Here is a 21,437-nt window from a genome sequence, read left to right on the forward strand (position 1 = left end):
CTGTCTATATATCTCTATGTACTGTATCTCTATCTCTCTGTGTCTGCCTGTCTCTATCTGTCTGTCTGTCTATCTCTCTGTGTGTGTCTGTATCTCTGTCTGTCTATATATCTCTATGTACTGTATCTCTATCTCTCTGTGTCTGCCTGTCTCTATCTGTCTGTCTATATCTCTGTGTGTCTGTATCTCTGTCTGTCTATATATCTCTATGTACTGTATCTCTATCTCTCTGTGTCTGCCTGTCTCTATCTGTCTGTCTATCTCTCTGTGTGTCTGTATCTCTGTCTGTCTATATATCTCTATGTACTGTATCTCTATCTCTCTGTGTCTGCCTGTCTCTATCTGTCTGTCTATCTCTCTGTGTGTCTGTATCTCTGTCTGTCTATTTATCTCTATGTACTGTATCTCTATCTCTCTGTGTGTCTGTATCTCTGTCTGTCTATTTATCTCTATGTACTGTATCTCTATCTCTCTGTGTCTGCCTGTCTCTATCTGTCTGTCTATCTCTGTGTGTGTCTGTATCTCTGTCTGTCTATATATATATATATATATTGATGTACTGTATCTCTATCTGTCTGTCTGTCTGTCTGTGTCTCTATCTTTATGTTTCTGTGTCTGTATCTCTATGTACTGTATCTCTATCTTGCTGTGTCTGCCTGTCTCTATCTGTCTGTCTATCTCTCTGTGTGTGTCTGTATCTCTGTCTGTCTATATATCTCTATGTACTGTATCTCTATCTCTCTGTGTCTGCCTGTCTCTATCTGTCTGTCTCTGTGTCTCTATCTGTCTGTCTATCTCTCTGTGTGTGTCTGTATCTCTGTCTGTCTATATATCTCTATGTACTGTATCTCTATCTCTCTGTGTGTCTGTATCTCTGTCTATATATCTCTATGTACTGTGTCTCTATCTCTCTGTGTCTGCCTGTCTCTATCTGTCTGTCTATCTCTCTGTGTGTGTCTGTATCTCTGTCTGTCTATATATCTCTATGTACTGTATCTCTATCTCTCTGTGTCTGCCTGTCTCTATCTGTCTGTCTATATCTCTGTGTGTCTGTATCTCTGTCTGTCTATTTATCTCTATGTACTGTGTCTCTATCTCTCTGTGTCTGCCTGTCTCTATCTGTCTGTCTATCTCTCTCTGTGTCTGTATCTCTGTCTGTCTATTTATCTCTATGTACTGTATCTCTATCTCTCTGTGTCTGCCTGTCTCTATCTGTCTGTCTATCTCTCTGTGTCTGCCTGTCTCTATCTGTCTGTCTATCTCTCTGTGTGTCTGTATCTCTGTCTGTCTATTTATCTCTATGTACTGTATCTCCATCTCTCTGTGTCTGCCTGTCTCTATCCTTCTGTATATCTGTCTGTGCCTGTCTCTGGTCTGTATCTGGCTATTTCTTCTTCGGGTTCCCACAGGGTGACATTGGGGTTGTAGACGGATCCAGAGGACCGTGGCACCAATCAGCGAAGCTTTTTAAAGGATGCCTGGTCCCTCTCCCCTATAACCCCGCCTCCATGCTCAGCTGCTCAGTTTTTGTTTGGTGCCAGCAGGAAGCTGGAGCACCGTTACTCAGCAGGGATTACATCTCCGAAGTAACCCCATAAAAGGCTTTTTATTTTATTTTTTTTCTATTTTTACACTGAGCTGCATGATTCGGCTGGGCTGCCTCTGCTGTCAGTCATGCTGACGGCAGTGCAGCAGCTCTCTCACTCCTGCCGGCGCCGGAACTCACCCACGACCTGGGTCAGAGGGGTACTCGGCGGGGGAGAGACACCGCGCCTAGCACCACCGGACATCTCCTACAGGCAACATGGCCGGAGCACAGGAGCGGGTAAGGCTCTCTCTGAGAGCACAAACTGCTGTCATGCTGCGGTTGGGGGAGACAGGCCGCAACAGCTGTGGTGGACACTGCTGCTTGCGGCAGAGACTCCACTAGACCACCAGGGCCAGAGCGCAGGCAGGATATTTGTATCCATTATGGGGCTCACTAGCAGACAAAACATCCTATAGCCGGCTCCCATGGCCACACTCACTGTCCTATAGCCTGCCCTTATAACCACACACACCGTCCTATAGCTGGCTCCCAAAGCCACATACACCATCCTCTAGCCACACACACCATCCTATAGCTGGCTCCCTTAGCCGCACACATACCGTACTATAGCCACAGACACAACGTCCTATAGCCGGCTCCCAAAGCCACACACACCATCCTATGACCACACACCGTCCTATAGCCTCCACCCATAGCCAATCTGCCCCCATAACCACACTACCCCCATAGCCTGCCCCATAGCCACACATGCTGCCCCCATAGCATGGATTATGAGGGAAGGCTAGCCAGGTTAGGTGTGGTTACATTGGGCTATGAGGAAAGGCTAGCCAGGTTGGTGTGGTTACATTGGGCTATGAGGAAAGGCTAGCCAGGTTAGGGATGGTTTCATTGGGCTATGAGGAAAGGCTAGTCAGGTTAGGTATGGTTACATTGGGCTATGAAGAAAGGCTAGTCAGGTTAGGGATGGTTACATTGGGCTATGAGGAAAGGTTAGCCTGGTTAGGGTTGGTTACATTGGGCTATGAGGAAAGGCTAGTCAGGTTAGGTATGGTTACATTGGGCTATGAGGAAAGGTTAGCCTGGTTAGGGTTGGTTACATTGGGCTATGAGGAAAGGCTAGCCAGGATAGGGATGGTTACATTGGGCTATGAGGAACGGTTAGCCAGGTTAGGTGTGGTTACATTGGGCTATGAGGAAAGGCTTGCCAGGTTAGGGATGGTTACATTGGGCTATGAGGAAAGGCTAGCCAGGTTAGGTGTGGTTACATTGGACTATGAGGAAAGGCTAGCCAGGTTAGGGATGGTTACAGTGGGCTATGAAAAAAGGCTAGCCAGCTTAGGTGTGGTTACATTGGGATATGAGGAAAGGCTAGCCAGGTTAGGGGTGGTTACATTGGGCTATGAGGAAAGGCTAGCCAGGTTAGGTGTGGTTACATAGGGCTATGAGGAAAGGCTAACCAGGTTAGGGATGGTTACATTGGGCTATGAGGAAAGGCTAGCCAGAATGGGTGTGGTTACATTGGGCTATGAGGTAAGGCTGGCCAGGTTAGGGATGGTTACATTGGGCTATGAGAAAAGGCTAGCCAGGTTAGGGGTGGCTACATTGGGCTATGAGGAAAGGCTAGTCAGGTTAGGTATGGTTACATTGGGCTATGAGGAAAGGCTAGCCAGGTTAGGGATGGTTACATTGGGCTATGAGGAAAGGCTAGCCAGGTTAGGGATGGTTACATTGGGCTATGAGGAAAGGCTAGCCAGGTTAGGGATGGTTACATTGGGCTATGAGGAAAGGCTAGCCAGGTTAGGTGTGGTTACATTGGGCTATGAGGAAAGGCTAGCCAGGTTAGTGATGGTTACATTGGGCTATGAGGAAAGGCTAGCCAGAATAGGTGTGGTTACATTGGGCTATGAGGTAAGGCTGGCCAGGTTAGGGATGGTTACATTGGGATATGCGGAAAGACTAGCCAGGTTAGGTGTGGCTACATTGGGATATGCGGAAAGGCTAGCCAGGTTAGGTGTGGTTACATTGGGCTATGAGGAAAGGCTAGCCAGGTTAGGGATGGTAACATTGGGCTATGAGGAAAGGCTAGCCAGGTTAGCGGTGGTTACATTGGGCTATGAGGAAAGGCTAGCCAGGTTAGGGATGGTTACATTGGAATATGAGGAAAGGCTAGCCAGGTTAGGTGTGGTTACATTGGGCTATGAGGAAAGGCTAGCCAGGTTTTAGGGGTGGTTACATTGGGCTATGAGGAAAGGCTAGCCAGGTTAGGTGTGGTTACATTGGGCTATGAGGAAAGGCTAGCCAGGTTAGGGATGGTTACATTGGGCTATGGGGAAAGGCTAGCCAGGTTAGGGGTGGTTACATTGGGCTATAAGGAAAGGCTAGCCAGGTTAGGTGTGGTTACATTGGGCTATGAGGAAAGGCTAGCCAGGTTAGTGATGGTTACATTGGGCTATGAGGAAAGGCTAGCCAGAATAGGTGTGGTTACATTGGGCTATGAGGTAAGGCTGGCCAGGTTAGGGATGGTACATTGGGATATGCGGAAAGACTAGCCAGGTTAGGTGTGGCTACATTGGGATATGCGGAAAGGCTAGCCAGGTTAGGGATGGTTACATTGGGCTATGAGGAAAGGCTAGCCAGGTTAGCAGTGGTTACATTGGGCTATGAGGAAAGGCTAGCCAGGTTAGGGATGGTTACATTGGAATATGAGGAAAGGCTAGCCAGGTTAGGTGTGGTTACATTGGGCTATGAGGAAAGGCTAGCCAGGTTTTAGGGGTGGTTACATTGGGCTATGAGGAAAGGCTAGCCAGGTTAGGTGTGGTTACATTTGGCTATGAGGAAAGGCTAGCCAGGTTAGGGATGGTTACATTGGGCTATGAGGAAAGGCTAGCCAGGTTAGGGATGGTTACATTGGGCTATGAGGAAAGGCTAGCCAGGTTAGGGATGGTTACATTGGGATATGAGGAAAGGCTAGCCAGGTTAGGGGTGGTTACATTGGGCTATGAGGAAAGGCTAGCCAGGTTAGGGATGGTACATTGGGGGTATGAGGAAAGGCTAGCCAGGTTAGGGGTGGTTTCATTGGGCTATGAGGAAAGGCTAGCCAGGTTAGGGGTGGTTACATTGGGCTATGAGGAAAGGCTAGCCAGGTTAGGGATGGTACATTGGGGGTATGAGGAAAGGCTAGCCAGGTTAGGGGTGGTTACATTGGGCTATGAGGAAAGGCTAGCCAGGTTAGGGGTGGTTTCATTGGGCTATGAGGAAAGGCTAGCCAGGTTAGGGGTGGTTACATTGGGCTATGAGGAAAGGCTAGCCAGGTTAGGGATGGTACATTGGGGGTATGAGGAAAGGCTAGCCAGGTTAGGGGTGGTTTCATTGGGCTATGAGGAAAGGCTAGCCAGGTTAGGTATGGTTACATTGGGCTATGAGGAAAGGCTAGCCAGGTTAGGGATGGTACATTGGGCTATGAGGAAAGGCTAGCCAGGTTAGGGATGGTTACAGGTGATCTGTTTACCCCAAGGTCTGTACACAGGACACGCAGCCACCCCCTTAAGTTAGAGGAGAGGGAGTTTCTCACCCAGTGTAGGAAGGTTTCTTTGCAGTAAGGGCAGTAAGATATGGAATACTCTGCCATAGAAGGCTGTGATTGCAGACACTATTGCTATATTTAAAAAGGGGTTACTTAATTTTTTAGCAGAGAAATGTATTCAGGGTTGTAACCATGTATAGTTCTAGTAGGAATAGATCACTCACATCAATCCAGCTTTAAGGTGCCGGGGTGCCCATACAGAAATCAACATGAGACAGTGGGATATGGCACTACAACGGACTTCCAAATAAACGAGACCGTACTCAGGTAACAGTCAACGTTTCAGAAGTTTTATTTCCTTTTTCAAGACAAAAATGTGCAATGTAAAACGAAGGGTAACATGTCTTACCTAAATAGGCAAGATTCTCTAATAACTGCAGCCGCACATCGCCGGCATTTGCATTGTAAATAATCACATATGGACAGCTCTTGCGTAGAGAGGTCCTTTGCCTTGTGGCTGGCGATGTGCAGCGGGTCCCCCCTCCCTCCCTCCCTGGACCCTTACCTGGCTGCTGCTGCTTGGCCAGGTACCTGTTTCCTCCTCCCTGCACGCAGAAGCAGTGTAGGAAGGAGGAGGTCACTGGTCCTGGCAGCACAGCAGGAGGCTGCCGGACACAGGTGAGGGGGGGGGGGGGGGGCAGCGCGGATCGGCGGGGGACGGCTTCTATGGGGTTATGCCATCTAGAACTGGGGTGACCCCCTGTAGCGAAGCCCCGGTGGTGGGGCTTTGGTACATATAAAAATGTGGTGAAAACCCTTCAAATTGGGTTTTTACGGCATTTTTTGTTTGTTGCATCTCGCCCTATGTGTTATCAAGAAGAGGTCTTCCCTTCACGTCCGACGGTTGCCCGGTTCCAGCGTCCTCCCAGCTGGGTTTCCCCGGAAGTTCACCAATCAAGTCACTTCCGTCCAGCTGATACTCCGGCCGCACTTGGAGGAGGGGGCGGATCCATCGGGTGGGGTCTCTGTTGTTATGGTGACCAGGGTTCAAAACAACAAGTGCAGTGCTAATAAAAAACAAAGCGCAAGTGATATCAAATATGAGTATAAAAAAAGATTAAAATCATGGCGACTGTCTGATCTGTAACAATAGAAGGTATGTGGTAAATCTCAGCATTTAGCAACCTAGGCTGATTTTGCTAAATAACCAAATAAGGTATATACAAATACTATATCGACCAGGGATTAGTAGCAGAGGATTAGATGACCGTTAATGGAAGGGAAGACTAAGCAGATTTGCAGTTCGAAGAACATATTTAGGGAAAAATGTTCATTGAGTCCGTTGTGACTGATGGTGTCCAGGGTATAAAACCATCGGGATTCCAGCTGCAGTAATCTATTACTGCGGTCTCCACCACGGATATCAGGGGGCACATGTCGTAGAGGTGCCAGATTCTGTTGGCCGTGAGCTAAATGTTTCACTATTGGTAGATGTGACTCTTTTTATTAGTTAGGGCTCCAAGGATAGAATAACGGTGTAGCGCCATCGTATGGTTTTACCCATGTAGCACAGTCCACACGGGCACTTGATAAGATACACTACATGGGTACTTGAACATGTCAAGGGGTGCTGGATCTCAAATTTGCGTCCAGAATGTGGATGGAAAAAGGCTTTGCCCACAATCATGTGACTACAGCCAAGACATTTAAAGCACCCATCCCTAATCCCTGGTCGATATAGTATTTGTATATTACTTATTCCGTTATTTAGCTAAATCAGCCTAGGTTGCTGAATGCTGAGATTTACCACATACCTTCTATTGTTACAGATCAGACAGTCGCCATGATTTTAATCTTTTTTATTCTCATATTTGATATCACTTGCGCTTTGTTTTTTATTAGCACTGCACTTGTTGTTTTGAACCCTGGTCGTCATAACAACAGAGACCCCACCCGATGGATCCAAAGTGCGGCCGGAGTCTCAGCTGGACGGAAGTGACGTGATTGTCGAACTTCCGGGATGCCTAGCTGGGAGGACCAATGGAACGGGTGAAGGGCAGACCTCTTCTTGATAACACATAAAGGTAAGACATGTTACCCTTCATTTTACATTGCACATTTTTGTCTTGAAAATAGAAGCAAAACTTCGGCAGATATGATTTCACTTTTTACGAGCACCCCGGCAAATGAATAAGGAGGAGTGTGTGCCTATGCCTATATATATATATGTGTGTGTGTGTGTGTGTCTGCAGAGTGGGAGTGGGGTGGAGAGTTTGTGGTATATAAACTGTCACAGCTCAAAGTGAATCTACATTGCAGAAGCTGTCATTTCGATAGTCTTTTAACTTTTAATGTATAATAATAATGGACCAGGCAGTAATAAGAAACATTCTGGGTATCAACAATTCAGAAATGAATAGATACAGATAGTGAATTCAGTGGGTCTATTGTAAAATTTATTTAATAGGTTGAACTTGGTTGACTAATGTCTTTTTTTCATCCTCACCAGCTGTTACTCTATCCCGCATTGCCCTGTACTATGGTGACACTGTGCCCTCTCTTCCTATTCCAGCTGCCTCATTGGTCCCCGTCTTATCCCAGGGGCACCCTCACCTGAGCTCCAGTTACATTCAGCAGAAGAAGTGACGGCGTATGTAGTAGTGGAACGAGAACATTTCATATGTATAATGTGTAAATATATCATTCCTATGAGTGATGCTAATTTCTTTGATTTCATTGCCCCATTTTTAGGGCGCCGCGTGTCCTATTTCAGTAAAATGTTTAAAAAAAGAATAAAAAATAAAGTTCTTTATTTTCTCTTTGCTGTACACAAAGTCGCCGCTTCCGCTCTCGTGTATATATTTTAGTTATAAAAAGAAAGGAATGTCATTTTTTTAAATGTCTTTCATGATTTGAGTCTGAAGCTGGTGCCAAAAATCTTTTAAATCTTTTAAAGTAATTTCTTATTTTTGGTACCAACAAAAGGCCATTTTCTCAGATTCTGTGTCCCATGCAGTGTAGAGAACTTCTTTTTATTCAGGTGAATCCAAGCTAAAAATTGTAACATATTTGATAAATTGGTTTCTTCATTTTTAATAAAATTGAGTATTCCATTAAAATGGGAAAGTTCTTGTCAATGTGTTTTATATTGGTGTAAATGTGTCTATTTCTACTGTTGACGGAGCACACCTCATTCCATTGTAATTTTGTGCGCTACAGATGCGGAGCGCCGACGAGAGGGGTGTTTTACACATCGTTCCCAGGTACAGCAGTTATCCTGAGCTTTTTGTTTGGAAGCTGTTGTGCAGCTCTGTGCAGTCCTCCTTCTACAGCAGCAGGAAGTATGGCGGCTGAACTTCCAAAGTCAACATGTGCCGTATTTCTTATTGCTTAATGTCTTTTGTGCTATGTCCTGTAAGAGAACACCGAAGACCATTAGTGGCGAAACAGTTCTACAGAGGGCAACATGTTTGTCCTAAGCCGGCCACCATAAGGTCCAAGTCTACAGTATAAATGTGACTGTTGTATGTAGGATAAGCTTACCTGTCACTGGGGCAGTAATACCACTGGGAGGGAAGTGAATTACATGGAGTATCTTGTTGGCACCCATCAAAGTGTAGAAGGGGCAGCAAGTTCTTGAGCAACTTTAACAAGGACTAGAATGTGATGTTAGAAACCACAACTGGAGAGAGATCATGTGATGGCAGATAAGTATTGGCGTAGCTTATTTGTAAATATTTCCTTATCTGGTTTTAGTGGATCCCTCAGTGTCCACACTATCCAACATAACTCAGAGACGAATCAGACCACAACCTGGAGTTTACCCTTATATCCATTTACATTGCTGCCAATATTCCCTTATACTTAGTGGGAATTCTAATTGGCTGCAATAATTCTGCTTGTCACCAGTATGTGCACTGACGTTTATCATGTGATTCAATTAGAAAATCTAGACATCAGCGTTTACCCAGTATTTCTTGCTTGTGTGTTACAGACGTTAAGTATAAAAAGGCATACTATACAGGATAATATATAGGAAAGGGCTCTAGAGGTAATGAGAGGTGCTACCTCACTGAGATCTAGTCCTATGCAGGTGAGGGGTGGATGCAGCGGCTCTAGAGGTAATGAGAGGTGCTACCTCACTGAGATTTATAGTCCTATTGCAGGGGAGGGGTGGATGCAGCGGCTCTAGAGGTAATGAGAGGTGCTACCTCACTGAGATAGGGCGGTAAGGGGCGTATGCAGCGGCTCTAGAGGTAATGAGAGGTGCTACCTCACTGAGATCTAGTCCTATGCAGGTGAGGGGCGGATGCAGCGGCTCTAGAGGTAATGAGAGGTGCTACCTCGCTGAGATCTAGTCCTATGCAGGGGAGGGACGGATGCAGCGGCTCTAGAGGTAATGAGAGGTGCTACCTCGCTGAGATCTAGTCCTATGCAGGTGAGGGGCGGATGCAGCGGCTCTAGAGGTAATGAGAGGTGCTACCTCACTGAGATCTAGTCCTATGCAGGGGAGGGACAGATGCAGCGGCTCTAGAGGTAATGAGAGGTGCTACCTCGCTGAGATCTAGTCCTATGCAGGTGAGGGGCGGATGCAGCGGCTCTAGAGGTAATGAGAGGTGCTACCTCACTGAGATCTAGTCCTATGCAGGTAAGGGGCGGATGCAGCGGCTCTAGAGGTAATGAGAGGTGCTACCTCACTGAGATCTAGTCCTATGCAGGTGAGGGGCGGATGCAGCGGCTCTAGAGGTAATGAGAGGTGCTACCTCGCTGAGATCTAGTCCTATGCAGGTAAGGGGCGGATGCAGCGGCTCTAGAGGTAACGAGAGGTGCTACCTCGCTGAGATCTAGTCCTATGCAGGTGAGGGGCGGATGCAGCGGCTCTAGAGGTAACGAGAGGTGCTACCTCACAGAGATCTAGTCCTATGCAGGTAAGGGGCGGATGCAGCGGCTCTAGAGGTAATGAGAGGTGCTACCTCACTGAGATCTAGTCCTATGCAGGTGAGGGGCGGATGCAGCGGCTCTAGAGGTAATGAGAGGTGCTACCTCACTGAGATCTAGTCCTATGCAGGGGAGGGACAGATGCAGCGGCTCTAGAGGTAATGAGAGGTGCTACCTCACTGAGATCTAGTCCTATTGCAGGGAAGGGGCGGATGCAGTGGCTCTAGAGGTAATGAGAGGTGCTACCTCACTGAGATCTAGTCCTATGCAGGTAAGGGGCGTATGCAGCGGCTCTAGAGGTAACGAGAGGTGCTACCTCGCTGAGATCTAGTCCTATGCAGGTAAGGGGCGTATGCAGCGGCTGTAGAGGTAATGAGAGGTGCTACCTCGCTGAGATCTAGTCCTATGCAGGTAAGGGGCGTATGCAGCGGCTCTAGAGGTAATGAGAGGTGCTACCTCACTGAGATCTAGTCCTATGCAGGTAAGGGGCGGATGCAGCGGCTCTAGAGGTAATGAGAGGTGCTACCTCACTGAGATCTAGTCCTATGCAGGTGAGGGGTGGATGCAGCGGCTCTAGAGGTAATGAGAGGTGCTACCTCACAGAGATCTAGTCCTATGCAGGGAAGGGGCGGATGCAGCGGCTGTAGAGGTAATGAGAGGTGCTACCTCACTGAGATCTAGTCCTATGCAGGTGAGGGACAGATGCAGCGGCTCTAGAGGTAACGAGAGGTGCTACCTCACAGAGATCTAGTCCTATGCAGGGAAGGGGCGTATGCAGCGGCTCTAGAGGTAATGAGAGGTGCTACCTCACTGAGATCTAGTCCTATTGCAGGGAAGGGGCGGATGCAGCGGCTCTAGAGGTAACGAGAGGTGCTACCTCACTGAGATCTAGTCCTATGCAGGTAAGGGGCGGATGCAGCGGCTCTAGAGGTAATGAGAGGTGCTACCTCGCTGAGATCTAGTCCTATGCAGGTAAGGGGCGTATGCAGCGGCTCTAGAGGTAATGAGAGGTGCTACCTCACTGAGATCTAGTCCTATGCAGGTAAGGGGCGTATGCAGCGGCTCTAGAGGTAATGAGAGGTGCTACCTCACAGAGATCTAGTCCTATGCAGGTAAGGGGCGGATGCAGCGGCTCTAGAGGTAATGAGAGGTGCTACCTCACTGAGATCTAGTCCTATTGCAGGGAAGGGGCGGATGCAGTGGCTCTAGAGGTAATGAGAGGTGCTACCTCACTGAGATCTAGTCCTATGCAGGGGCTCTAAAGGGTTTATTTGTTACATATATACACACACTAGTCGCAAGGCAATTACTCTGCAATATAAAGGATAGAGAATAAGAGATGAGTATTTAAAAAAATAAAAAAATCATGCTTCAATTAAACCATCTCAAAACCTTCAGAGCATTAATACTCATCATATACCTTATGGATTTCATGTCCAAGTATGACATGATTGCTATGAAGTGGTTCATCACCCGGTGCACTACAATATCCCTAAACATCTTGTATAAGGAAATATATGTATGGGTACACGGTATAGATGAGCACATGTCCGCTATCTCCAATTTGTTCCTTCATTTGTATGTGCACACACATATATATATATACTCATCTCTTACTCTCTATCCTTTATATTGCAGAGTAATTGCCTTGCGACTAGTGTGTGTATATATGTAACAAATAAACCCCTTTTCTTTCTCATAAGGGAACATCACCACACTATCTCCACCTTGCAGAGATTAATTATCAAACTCGCTGATATACAGAAACTGTTATCCCATACATATACCCCTGAACAAAACTATCCGCTTAGATAGATCGTATCAACCTAAAGGGGCCCATACATGGTCCGTTTAACGGATCCGTTTGGGTCTTAATTATCACGCATCACATCGGATCCCATGCCTAGTGCATGAGGTGTGCATGCAATGCCATCCGATGCGATGTATAGCAAGTACAAAAAGTATGTGCTGCACATACTTTTTGTACCGTACTATGTGATGCGCGGGAGCGCGCATCACATAGTAGGGAACGGACCGTGTATGGGTCCCTTAACCCCTTCCCGACATTTGACGTACATTTACGTCATGGTCGGGATGTACTTCCCGACACATGACGTAAATGTACGTCATGACTTCAAAGTGCCACCGCGTCTAGAGACGCGGTGACAGAGGGACGATGTCTGCTGTCCCTGACAGCAGATATCTTCCCTCATTGCCCAGGGGGGGCAGCGATGCCCCCCGCCATGGGCGATCACTGCGATTGGCTGTTCAAACGTGAACAGCCAAAAGCAGCGTTTACTGTCTGATGTGTAAAATTTAGACTCTGCTGCCCCCTAGTGTCCAAAAAAATTAAAGGAGGTTGAAATAATGATTTAATAATAAAGTTTAGATATGGTCTATGTTAGTTATTAAATATTTTGAGTGGTATGATTATTTGTCTCACAAGCAGAAAATTTTACATTTTGCAAATAGCAAAATGTACAATTTTTTTACGACATTTTGGTATTTTTCACAAAAAAAAAAAAAAAACTGTATCGACCAAAATTTACCACTAATTTAAAGTACAATGTGTCACGAGAAAACAATCTCAAAATCACTGGGATAAGTAAAAGCAAAAAAAAGTTATCCCCACTTAAGTGATACATGTCAGATTTGAAAAAAAGGGCTCTGTCAGGAAGGCAAAAACATGCTGCGTCGGGAAGGGGTTAAGGAATTCCATTACTAACCTATAATACGCCCCCAGACCAATAGAATCAGACCAATCAATATGGGCGGTATATTTGAATCAGTATTTAACAGGGAAACCTCTACCCACACGTCACCAATGTGACCAAGCCTCTCCTGAGGTGAAACGCGCGTCATCTGACCAGCTACGCTTCTGTGCTGCAGGCGCATGCAGACACGGACACAGAGACTGCCTGGAATCCCCTAGACAGCGCCCACACACACGCTACAAGGTAACTGGCGGCTCTCATATCAGCGTGCGGTTCCTGGCGCTTCCTGCAATACATCACAGTAACAGGACTCCGGGTCCGCGATACCTGATAGTGGAAGCCGACGATCTCTCTTTCTTCCTTCACAGCTGAACTGCGCTCACTCATACCTCTCTCATCTTGTGGGTCCGCTACCGTGATATGACCCCAGGAAAGCAGAAGGTAACATTGATTGCACAAAGCAAATCTTTACTCTCTATCTAGCCACACTCACCAATAAATTGGTGAATCTGTACTGTGAAGGAATTGCATTGGCGATAAGTGAATTGTGACATCCTCTACTCCACAGTAATTAATGTACATTTTAGCCCTATTGTTCCCTATGTATGTCTGTATTTCCCAGGACTTTATTCATGTAAGCATTATACCATTGATACCATTTGCCCGTGCCCTGACAGGAAAAGGGTTATCATAAACTGTCCTCCCAAAAGGCAATCTCCACAGGGGGTGATCCAATTACCCTGCTATTTTGCTGCTATTTACAGGAAAGAGATAGCAGAGGAACCATCTCCACAGGGGGGTTTACAATTCTTTGTAAACCTCTGGGCTCTAGCAGACTTTGTGGAACCAGACACAGCAGGGGTTGGGAGCAGCAGTTGGACAACTGTGGATTGAAGGTGGGATATACCTTATGCTTGAATCCACCAATCAGGAACTTGGGCAACCCCACAGATGATGCGATCACCGTGGGAATTTGAAATGTTTTAAAAAGTGTTTTTTGGTCAGACCAGAGAGAGCTGAAGGAGAAGAGAGGAGGAAGGAGGTTAGTCGCAGTCTTAAGGTTCAGAGGTATGCTCTACCTGTGTCTTGTGGAACGCCTCATCCTCGCTTCTGTGGAGTTGCCAGTGTTTTGTGGACTTATACAGTTTTCTGCTATCACAGCTGTGTGGACAAGTGATAGTTTGCCCTGTGGAACTGATCTGGGACTGTGACTATACAAGGACTGTCTGTTTGGGCCTGCTACCTGAATATCTTTCTACTCTGCAATTTACCTTTGCCACTGTTTATTGTCTATTTGTGCGTGCTGTGGAAAATAAACCATTCTTCTGGTTTCATCTGCTCGGTGTCTGAGTGATTGAGGAACTCGTACCCTCACATTTGGCGGCAGCAGCGGGACCACTCAGACACCAACCTTCGAGCAACGAGTCATAAACACCTCAGGGAATGGATCCAGCACCACTATGCTACCGATACAGCAAAAAGGATCAACTGCAGGATCTGTGCCGTACGAGGCAGATTGAGTTTGAGGCATTGGACACCAGAGCAGCATTAATGGCAAAGCTGGCACAATGGGACCAAGAACACCCTGGACAGGAGGACGATGAGGACCCCGTCCTAGAGCGGAACGAGGTGCAGGGGGCCAACAGGACAAATGCTTCAGGGGCTGCGCTGCCTGTTGGAAATGCAGATCAGTTGCAGGACTTGCTGGCAGCTCTGGGACAAGGAGCCTCAGTTTTGGGAGCTGCATTGGGGTTGCAGTCCTCTATACCCACTACGGCAGCATCAGTAAGCCAGGTGGCCAGGCTGAGATATAATGACATCCCACCTTTTGATGATGCCGGTTCGGATATTGATACCCATTTGCAGATGTTTGAATCTGTTATGACTTTGCATGGAATTGAGGCAGCAGAGTGGCCTCGATTTCTGTTCCCCAGTCTGAGAGGAAGGGCTCTGGAAGCATTCCATGCCCTGAGCCCAGAGCAGGTGCTGGTATATGAGGAGGTACGAAGTGTCCTGCTTGCTAGATATGCGGTGACTGCTGAATCATACCGTGTGAAGTTTCGCACCATAACCCGAAAAGGCGATTCTTCATTTACAGAGTTTAATAACCTGTTGCGGAGGAACTGTGATAAGTGGCTGTCCGTGAAGCAGGCCCTTACTGTAAAAGATATTAAAAATGCTTTTATCTTGGAGCAGCTGCTGAACAAGATGCCTCTTGAGATCAGAGAATGGGTAGCAGATCGGACCCCTACCACCCCCGAGAAAGCGGCACAACTAGCGGACGAGTTCACAGCTAACAGGCCTCGGTGGAGAGGGACCAACATCGAGGAAAAGACTAATCTCCGACGGGCCCAGCCAGATCGGGATCTACCGGCGGCCCCCCAACGCCCAGCTCCACAGCCCCCCAACCCCCGGCCTTGGGGACCCGAGCTACCAGGAGCCCGTCGCTGCTACAACTGTGACAAGGTGGGTCATGTCCGCCGAGATTGCCCCCGGGGAAGAGGACCATTTCCAGGTGCCCGACATGCCTTGCCTCGAGTAGCTGTGTGCCAGGAACCATCATTTGGGGGAGGGGGAGGGGAGTACTGTCCTGATGCGCCAGAGGCGGAGGAAGTAGTATACCAGGTGGAGGTGGTAGCAGCTATTGGAAAAGCCACCCCGGATAACATGAAGCCACATCTACAGCCTGTAAAAGTTAATGGGAAGGAACTGCAGGGGTTAAGAGATTCGGGTGCCTCCATCACCCTTATCCGCCCAGAATTAATCCCCCCCTGCCAACTACTGAAGCAACGGAAAATTAAGATCTCCATGGCAGGGGGGCAGATCACTGTCATCCCCATGGCCCGGGTACACTTGGATTGGGGTCAGGACTCTGGGGAAGTGAACGTGGGACTTCTGGAAGGGCTCCCCACCCATGTTATTCTAGGAAATGATTTGGGTGGTGGATTGGCCAGTTGTTTCGTGGGAGCTATCACCCGGAGCCAGTCACAGGCTGGAGAGATAGCACCTGAGGGCCCTCTCCCGCCAGCACCAGGAATTACTGCTACAGCCCCTGAGCCACCGCCGGTGAGTAACATGGTACCAGACTTGCTTGACTGTGACGTGAATCTGGGGGAGGTAGATAGAGTGGAATTTAGGGAAGCCCAACAAACAGATCCGTCCCTAGCTAGCCTCCGCAGGGCAGCAGGACGGAGTGATTGGGGAACTCAGGAGGATCGCATTCAGTGGGAGGAGGGGAGACTGTACAGGGTGCCAGCAAAAGCAGACCCATTAGAGCCCGAAGTCCCTAGGAAACAGTTAATTGTTCCCCAGCAGTACCGTGCGCGATTGCTAGCACTTGCCCATGACATCCCCTCAGCAGGCCATTTAGGGATTCGTAAAACCCGGGCCCGACTGCTGCGGCACTTCTTCTGGCCAGGAATAAACCAGGAGGTAAGACAGTATAGAGAGTCATGTGGGGTCTGTCAACGCCTCGGGGGACCCCCACGTCGTGTCCCCCTACAACCCATGCCCGTGATCAGTGAGCCATTCAAGAGAGTGGCCATGGACATTGTTGGGCCTTTTAAGAAACCGAGTAGAACAGGAAAGAAATACATACTGACTGTGGTTGACTATGCGACTAGGTACCCAGAGGCGGTGGCGCTGGCATCCATAGATGCTGAGCATATTGCCCAGGCTCTCATGGATATCTTTAGTCGTGTGGGATTTCCCGAAGAAGTGGTCACCGACCAAGGTGCGCAATTTCAAGGGGACTTACTGCAGACCATATGGGCCAAATTTGGGGTCCATCCCTTTCGCACTACTGCCTATCACCCCCAAACAAACGGATTGTGTGAGCGATTTAATGCGACCCTTAAGCAGTTGCTACGGGCATATGCTGAATCAGAGGGGGGAGACTGGGAGAAATCCTTGCAACAGCTTCTATTCGCATACCGCGAAGTAAGGCAAGATTCTACCGGGTTCTCCCCTTTTGAGTTACTATATGCCAGAAGGGTCCGGGGTCCTCTCGACTTAGTCAGGGAAAGCTGGGAAGGATCATTCCAGGAACCGGAGGTTCCGGTCTTAGAATATGTGGCCCAAATGAGGGAGAGACTGCAAAGGCTAATGCAGCTTGCGCATGACCATATGCTGGAGGCACAGGGAAGGCAGTGCAAGTATTACAACCAGCATGCACGTGAACGGGAGTTGGAAGTGGGTCAGAAAGTGATGGTACTGGTACCTGTACGAAAGCACAAGTTACAGGCGACCTGGGCAGGGCCATATACTGTAGTGGACCGACAGGGGCAGGTAGATTATATCATTGCCCTAGATCAAACCGGGAAGCGGGTGGGCACCTACCACATAAATAGATTAAAAAAATATGTCACCAGGGAAATAGGGGCTGTGGCAATCTGCTGCCCACCAATGGATGACCCAGAGACTGACCCCATCCCTGACATTCTGGCAGCAACCAAGAAGGATGTGGGGGTGGAGGCCGTGCCCATAGGCACACAGTTAACTGAAACCCAGACCCGACAAATGAGGGAGGTTTTGGAGCTAGTGGGGCCTCAGTTCACTAGCAGGCCAGGACGCACTCATGTAGCAGCCCATCATGTCGACACCGGAGCAACTCGGCCCATTAGGCAACCAGCATATCGGCTGAATCCCGAGGTGCTCAATATGATGAAAAAAGAGGTAGACGAAATGCTGGCGCTTGGGGTCATTGTGCCATCAAATAGTCCCTGGGCCTCCAGCGTGGTCTTAGTGCCCAAGAAGGATGGGAGTACACGCTTCTGCGTGGACTATAGGAAGCTGAATGAGGTGACAGTGACAGACGCATACCCCATGCCCCGGGTAGATGAGCTGTTAGACAGGTTGGGGATGGCTCGCTATGTGTCCACCCTGGACCTTAGCAAGGGGTACTGGCAGATACCCCTTACCAGAGAGGCACAGGAGAGGTCAGCGTTCAATACCCCATTTGGGCTTTTTGAATTTACTGACATGCCCTTCGGGATGAAGAATGCCCCTGCCACCTTCCAGCGTACAGTAGATCGCATACTGACAGGGTGTCAGGAGTTTGCCCAGGCCTACCTGGATGATATAGCAATTTTTAGTGAGACCTGGGAGGATCATCTGCAGCATGTAGCCCAGGTTTTAGCAGAGATTAGCCAGGCAGGGTTGACAATCAGACCGGATAAGTGTCAGATGGGGATGGCAGAGGTGCTGTACCTTGGCCACAGGGTTGGGGGAGGCCGTATTCGTCCAGAACCAGCAAAAATTGAGGCCATTCTGAAGTGGCCTCACCCCACTAACCAAAAACAGGTACGTGCCTTCCTGGGCACAGCGGGGTACTATCGTAAATTTGTTCCTCAGTACAGCACCATTGCCAAACCACTGACTGACCTAACGACCAAAAAGTACACCCGAAACATTGACTGGACCCCTGACTGCGAGCAGGCTTTCTCCCAGCTTAAGGACATCTTGTCCCGGTCCCCAGTGTTAGCCGCCCCTGACTTCCGCCGGCGGTTCATTGTGCAAACAGATGCTTCAGCTTGTGGAATAGGAGCTGTGCTAAGTCAAATAGGGGAGGATGGGTGTGAGCACCCAGTTGCCTTTATTTCCCGAAAACTAGTTGCCCGCGAGATAGCCTACGCCACCATTGAAAAGGAGTGCCTAGCCATCGTCTGGGCACTAAAGAAGTTGCAGCCCTATGTGTATGGGCGTGAGTTTTCAGTGGTAACAGATCATAACCCCCTTAGTTTTCTACAACGTACAGCTGGAGACAATGGACGGTTACTGAGGTGGAGCTTAGCCCTACAACTGTACAACTTCTCTATTTCTCACAAAAAGGGTAAAGATCATGGAAACGCGGATGGCCTATCCCGTCAGCAGGAACCAGACCCAGTGCCACCTAACACCAGGAGACCAGCCCTTGCCATTACCCAGGACACCAGGAACATGGACTAAAATGTGGGGGAGGAAATGTGAAGGAATTGCATTGGCGATAAGTGAATTGTGACATCCTCTACTCCACAGTAATTAATGTACATTTTAGCCCTATTGTTCCCTATGTATGTCTGTATTTCCCAGGACTTTATTCATGTAAGCATTATACCATTGATACCATTTGCCCGTGCCCTGACAGGAAAAGGGTTATCATAAACTGTCCTCCCAAAAGGCAATCTCCACAGGGGGTGATCCAATTACCCTGCTATTTTGCTGCTATTTACAGGAAAGAGATAGCAGAGGAACCATCTCCACAGGGGGGTTTACAATTCTTTGTAAACCTCTGGGCTCTAGCAGACTTTGTGGAACCAGACACAGCAGGGGTTGGGAGCAGCAGTTGGACAACTGTGGATTGAAGGTGGGATATACCTTATGCTTGAATCCACCAATCAGGAACTTGGGCAACCCCACAGATGATGCGATCACCGTGGGAATTTGAAATGTTTTAAAAAGTGTTTTTTGGTCAGACCAGAGAGAGCTGAAGGAGAAGAGAGGAGGAAGGAGGTTAGTCGCAGTCTTAAGGTTCAGAGGTATGCTCTACCTGTGTCTTGTGGAACGCCTCATCCTCGCTTCTGTGGAGTTGCCAGTGTTTTGTGGACTTATACAGTTTTCTGCTATCACAGCTGTGTGGACAAGTGATAGTTTGCCCTGTGGAACTGATCTGGGACTGTGACTATACAAGGACTGTCTGTTTGGGCCTGCTACCTGAATATCTTTCTACTCTGCAATTTACCTTTGCCACTGTTTATTGTCTATTTGTGCGTGCTGTGGAAAATAAACCATTCTTCTGGTTTCATCTGCTCGGTGTCTGAGTGATTGAGGAACTCGTACCCTCACATGTACTATGTCCATGTCAGCTACATTCGTACTGTGTTCCTGTCAGTTAGATCTTTAAAATAATTGACTATGGGATTGGTTAGATTTGGTGACTAATAACACATCAAAATCTATCGGCAAACAAGCCATTGAATTAACTAATTGCTAGTTCTGACATATTCTACCTATGCATAATTTTTAAAGAACCAAGCAATCCTCAGCTCTCCCATACTCTCTCCTCAGCCAGTACGGGCATTGTGGCTGTCCTGCAATGCTTTAAAGCAACAGGTCCCACAAAACCATGGAAACCTGACAGCAGAAGTGTGGCTTTACTATTCTTTCTGACCTCAAATACACCGGATATCTCTCATCTTAAGTCCTATGCAGCGTTCTGCAAGACCTAGAGACAGCAGAATATCATGGTGATTTATTTTTGAGGCACAACACATTATCACTCGCTACACTAACACAGCCAGCTCGCTTGAGGGAGATACGTGCCCAGTGCCTGGATGTGTGGTCCAGCCAACAGTCATCTGGACATTCTTCTCCCCCTCTCAGTGCCACAGCTGGAATATCCAATTGGGCAATGTGTAGTCACTAAGTGTAATGTGTTCTGCTTTCTATCCTCTCTGTGCAATATCAATAATTGAATAATTATAGAAAGATTAACGTGGGCAAGAGAATAAATCCTCAAAAGCGTACACAGTCTATCTGCAAAACCAATTTCTTCGGAGAGATAGTGTACAGAAAAAAAGCTGTCTAGAAAAGTGTATTGTCTTTTTTGAAAAAAAGAAAAAAAGACCTGAAACCCAGGCAGAGATACTTATTCACTTAAGGCCCATACACACTTAAAGATTTTCATTTCAAAAGACTTTGCCAAAATCTCTGAAAGATATATCTTTCACCAAAGTAGTTCGTACACACTGAGCTATTTTCACCAAAGAGCGAGAGATTTTCAGCCGGCGAAAGACTTTGATGAAAATCTTTCATTATAAAAGGATATTTACATAATGGGCGGGGTTTATATTCCAAGAGTGGGAGCAGGGGCCCTTTAATTTCAATGTGTTTCTGTTCTTGGGTCCTGATTCAGAACTGATCGCTGGGCTGTGTATATTGGGAGCCCAGCAATCAGGTAAACGCCGCCCTGGCCGTTACCGCTATAATATACATTGGTGGGCATATATATGGGATGCGGTTAATTTCCCGGCGATCGGATTCCCGGTGGTCAAAATCCCGACGCTGGAATCCCGACCGCCGAAATCCTGAAACTTTCTCCCTACGTGGGTGTCCACGACACCCATAGAGGGAGAATAAATTAGCGCGCCGAGCGTAGCGAGGCACCGGGCGCGCTGCGTGGCGAGCCCGCAAGGGGGGGCAATCCACGTCCCCCCCCCCTTGTTGGGATTTCGGCGGTCGGGATTCCAGCGGTCGGGATTCCGACCGCTGGGATTCCGACCGCTGGGATTCCATACCGAATCTATATATATATATATATATATATATAGATATAGAGATATATACACAGTATACACACACATATATATATATATTAATATTAGGAAGCCTTGCATTGGTGTTAGTGGTTATATATATATATATATATATATATAAATATATATATATATATATAATATATATATATATAATATATATATAATATATATATATATAATATATATATATATATATATAATATATATATATATATAATATATATATATATAATATATATATATATATATAATATATATATATATATATATACATATATATATATATATATACATATACATATATATATATACATATATATATATATATATATATAATATATATAGCCTTGCATTGTGGCAGTGGTCATTTATTTATATATCTATATTGGGACACCTTGCATTGGTGGCAGTGACAGCAG

The 21,437-nt window shown here is 47.2% G+C and overlaps 1 protein-coding gene across 3 annotated transcripts in view; it reads left to right on the forward strand.

Moving 5' to 3' along the window:
- TUT4 (terminal uridylyl transferase 4) overlaps positions 1-8,154 on the forward strand; it is a 252,242-nt gene extending 244,088 nt beyond the window's left edge. The window contains exon 30 of one of the 3 annotated variants that reach the window (XR_014454570.1): positions 7,645-8,154. Coding sequence is in view for 2 of the 3 variants with exons in the window: in XM_083157930.1 (XP_083014056.1) it covers positions 7,645-7,718 (74 nt within the window). In the remaining variant the exon portion in view is untranslated. The remainder of the gene's footprint in view (positions 1-7,644) is intronic. The other 2 variants (XM_083157930.1, XM_083157931.1) reach the window with 2 other exon arrangements.
- Positions 8,155-21,437: the final 13,283 nt, after the last annotated feature.

This window comes from Crinia signifera, chromosome 8 (assembly GCF_055691185.1).
Source record: "Crinia signifera chromosome 8, ASM5569118v1, whole genome shotgun sequence".
NCBI classification, from domain to species: domain Eukaryota; kingdom Metazoa; phylum Chordata; class Amphibia; order Anura; family Myobatrachidae; genus Crinia; species Crinia signifera.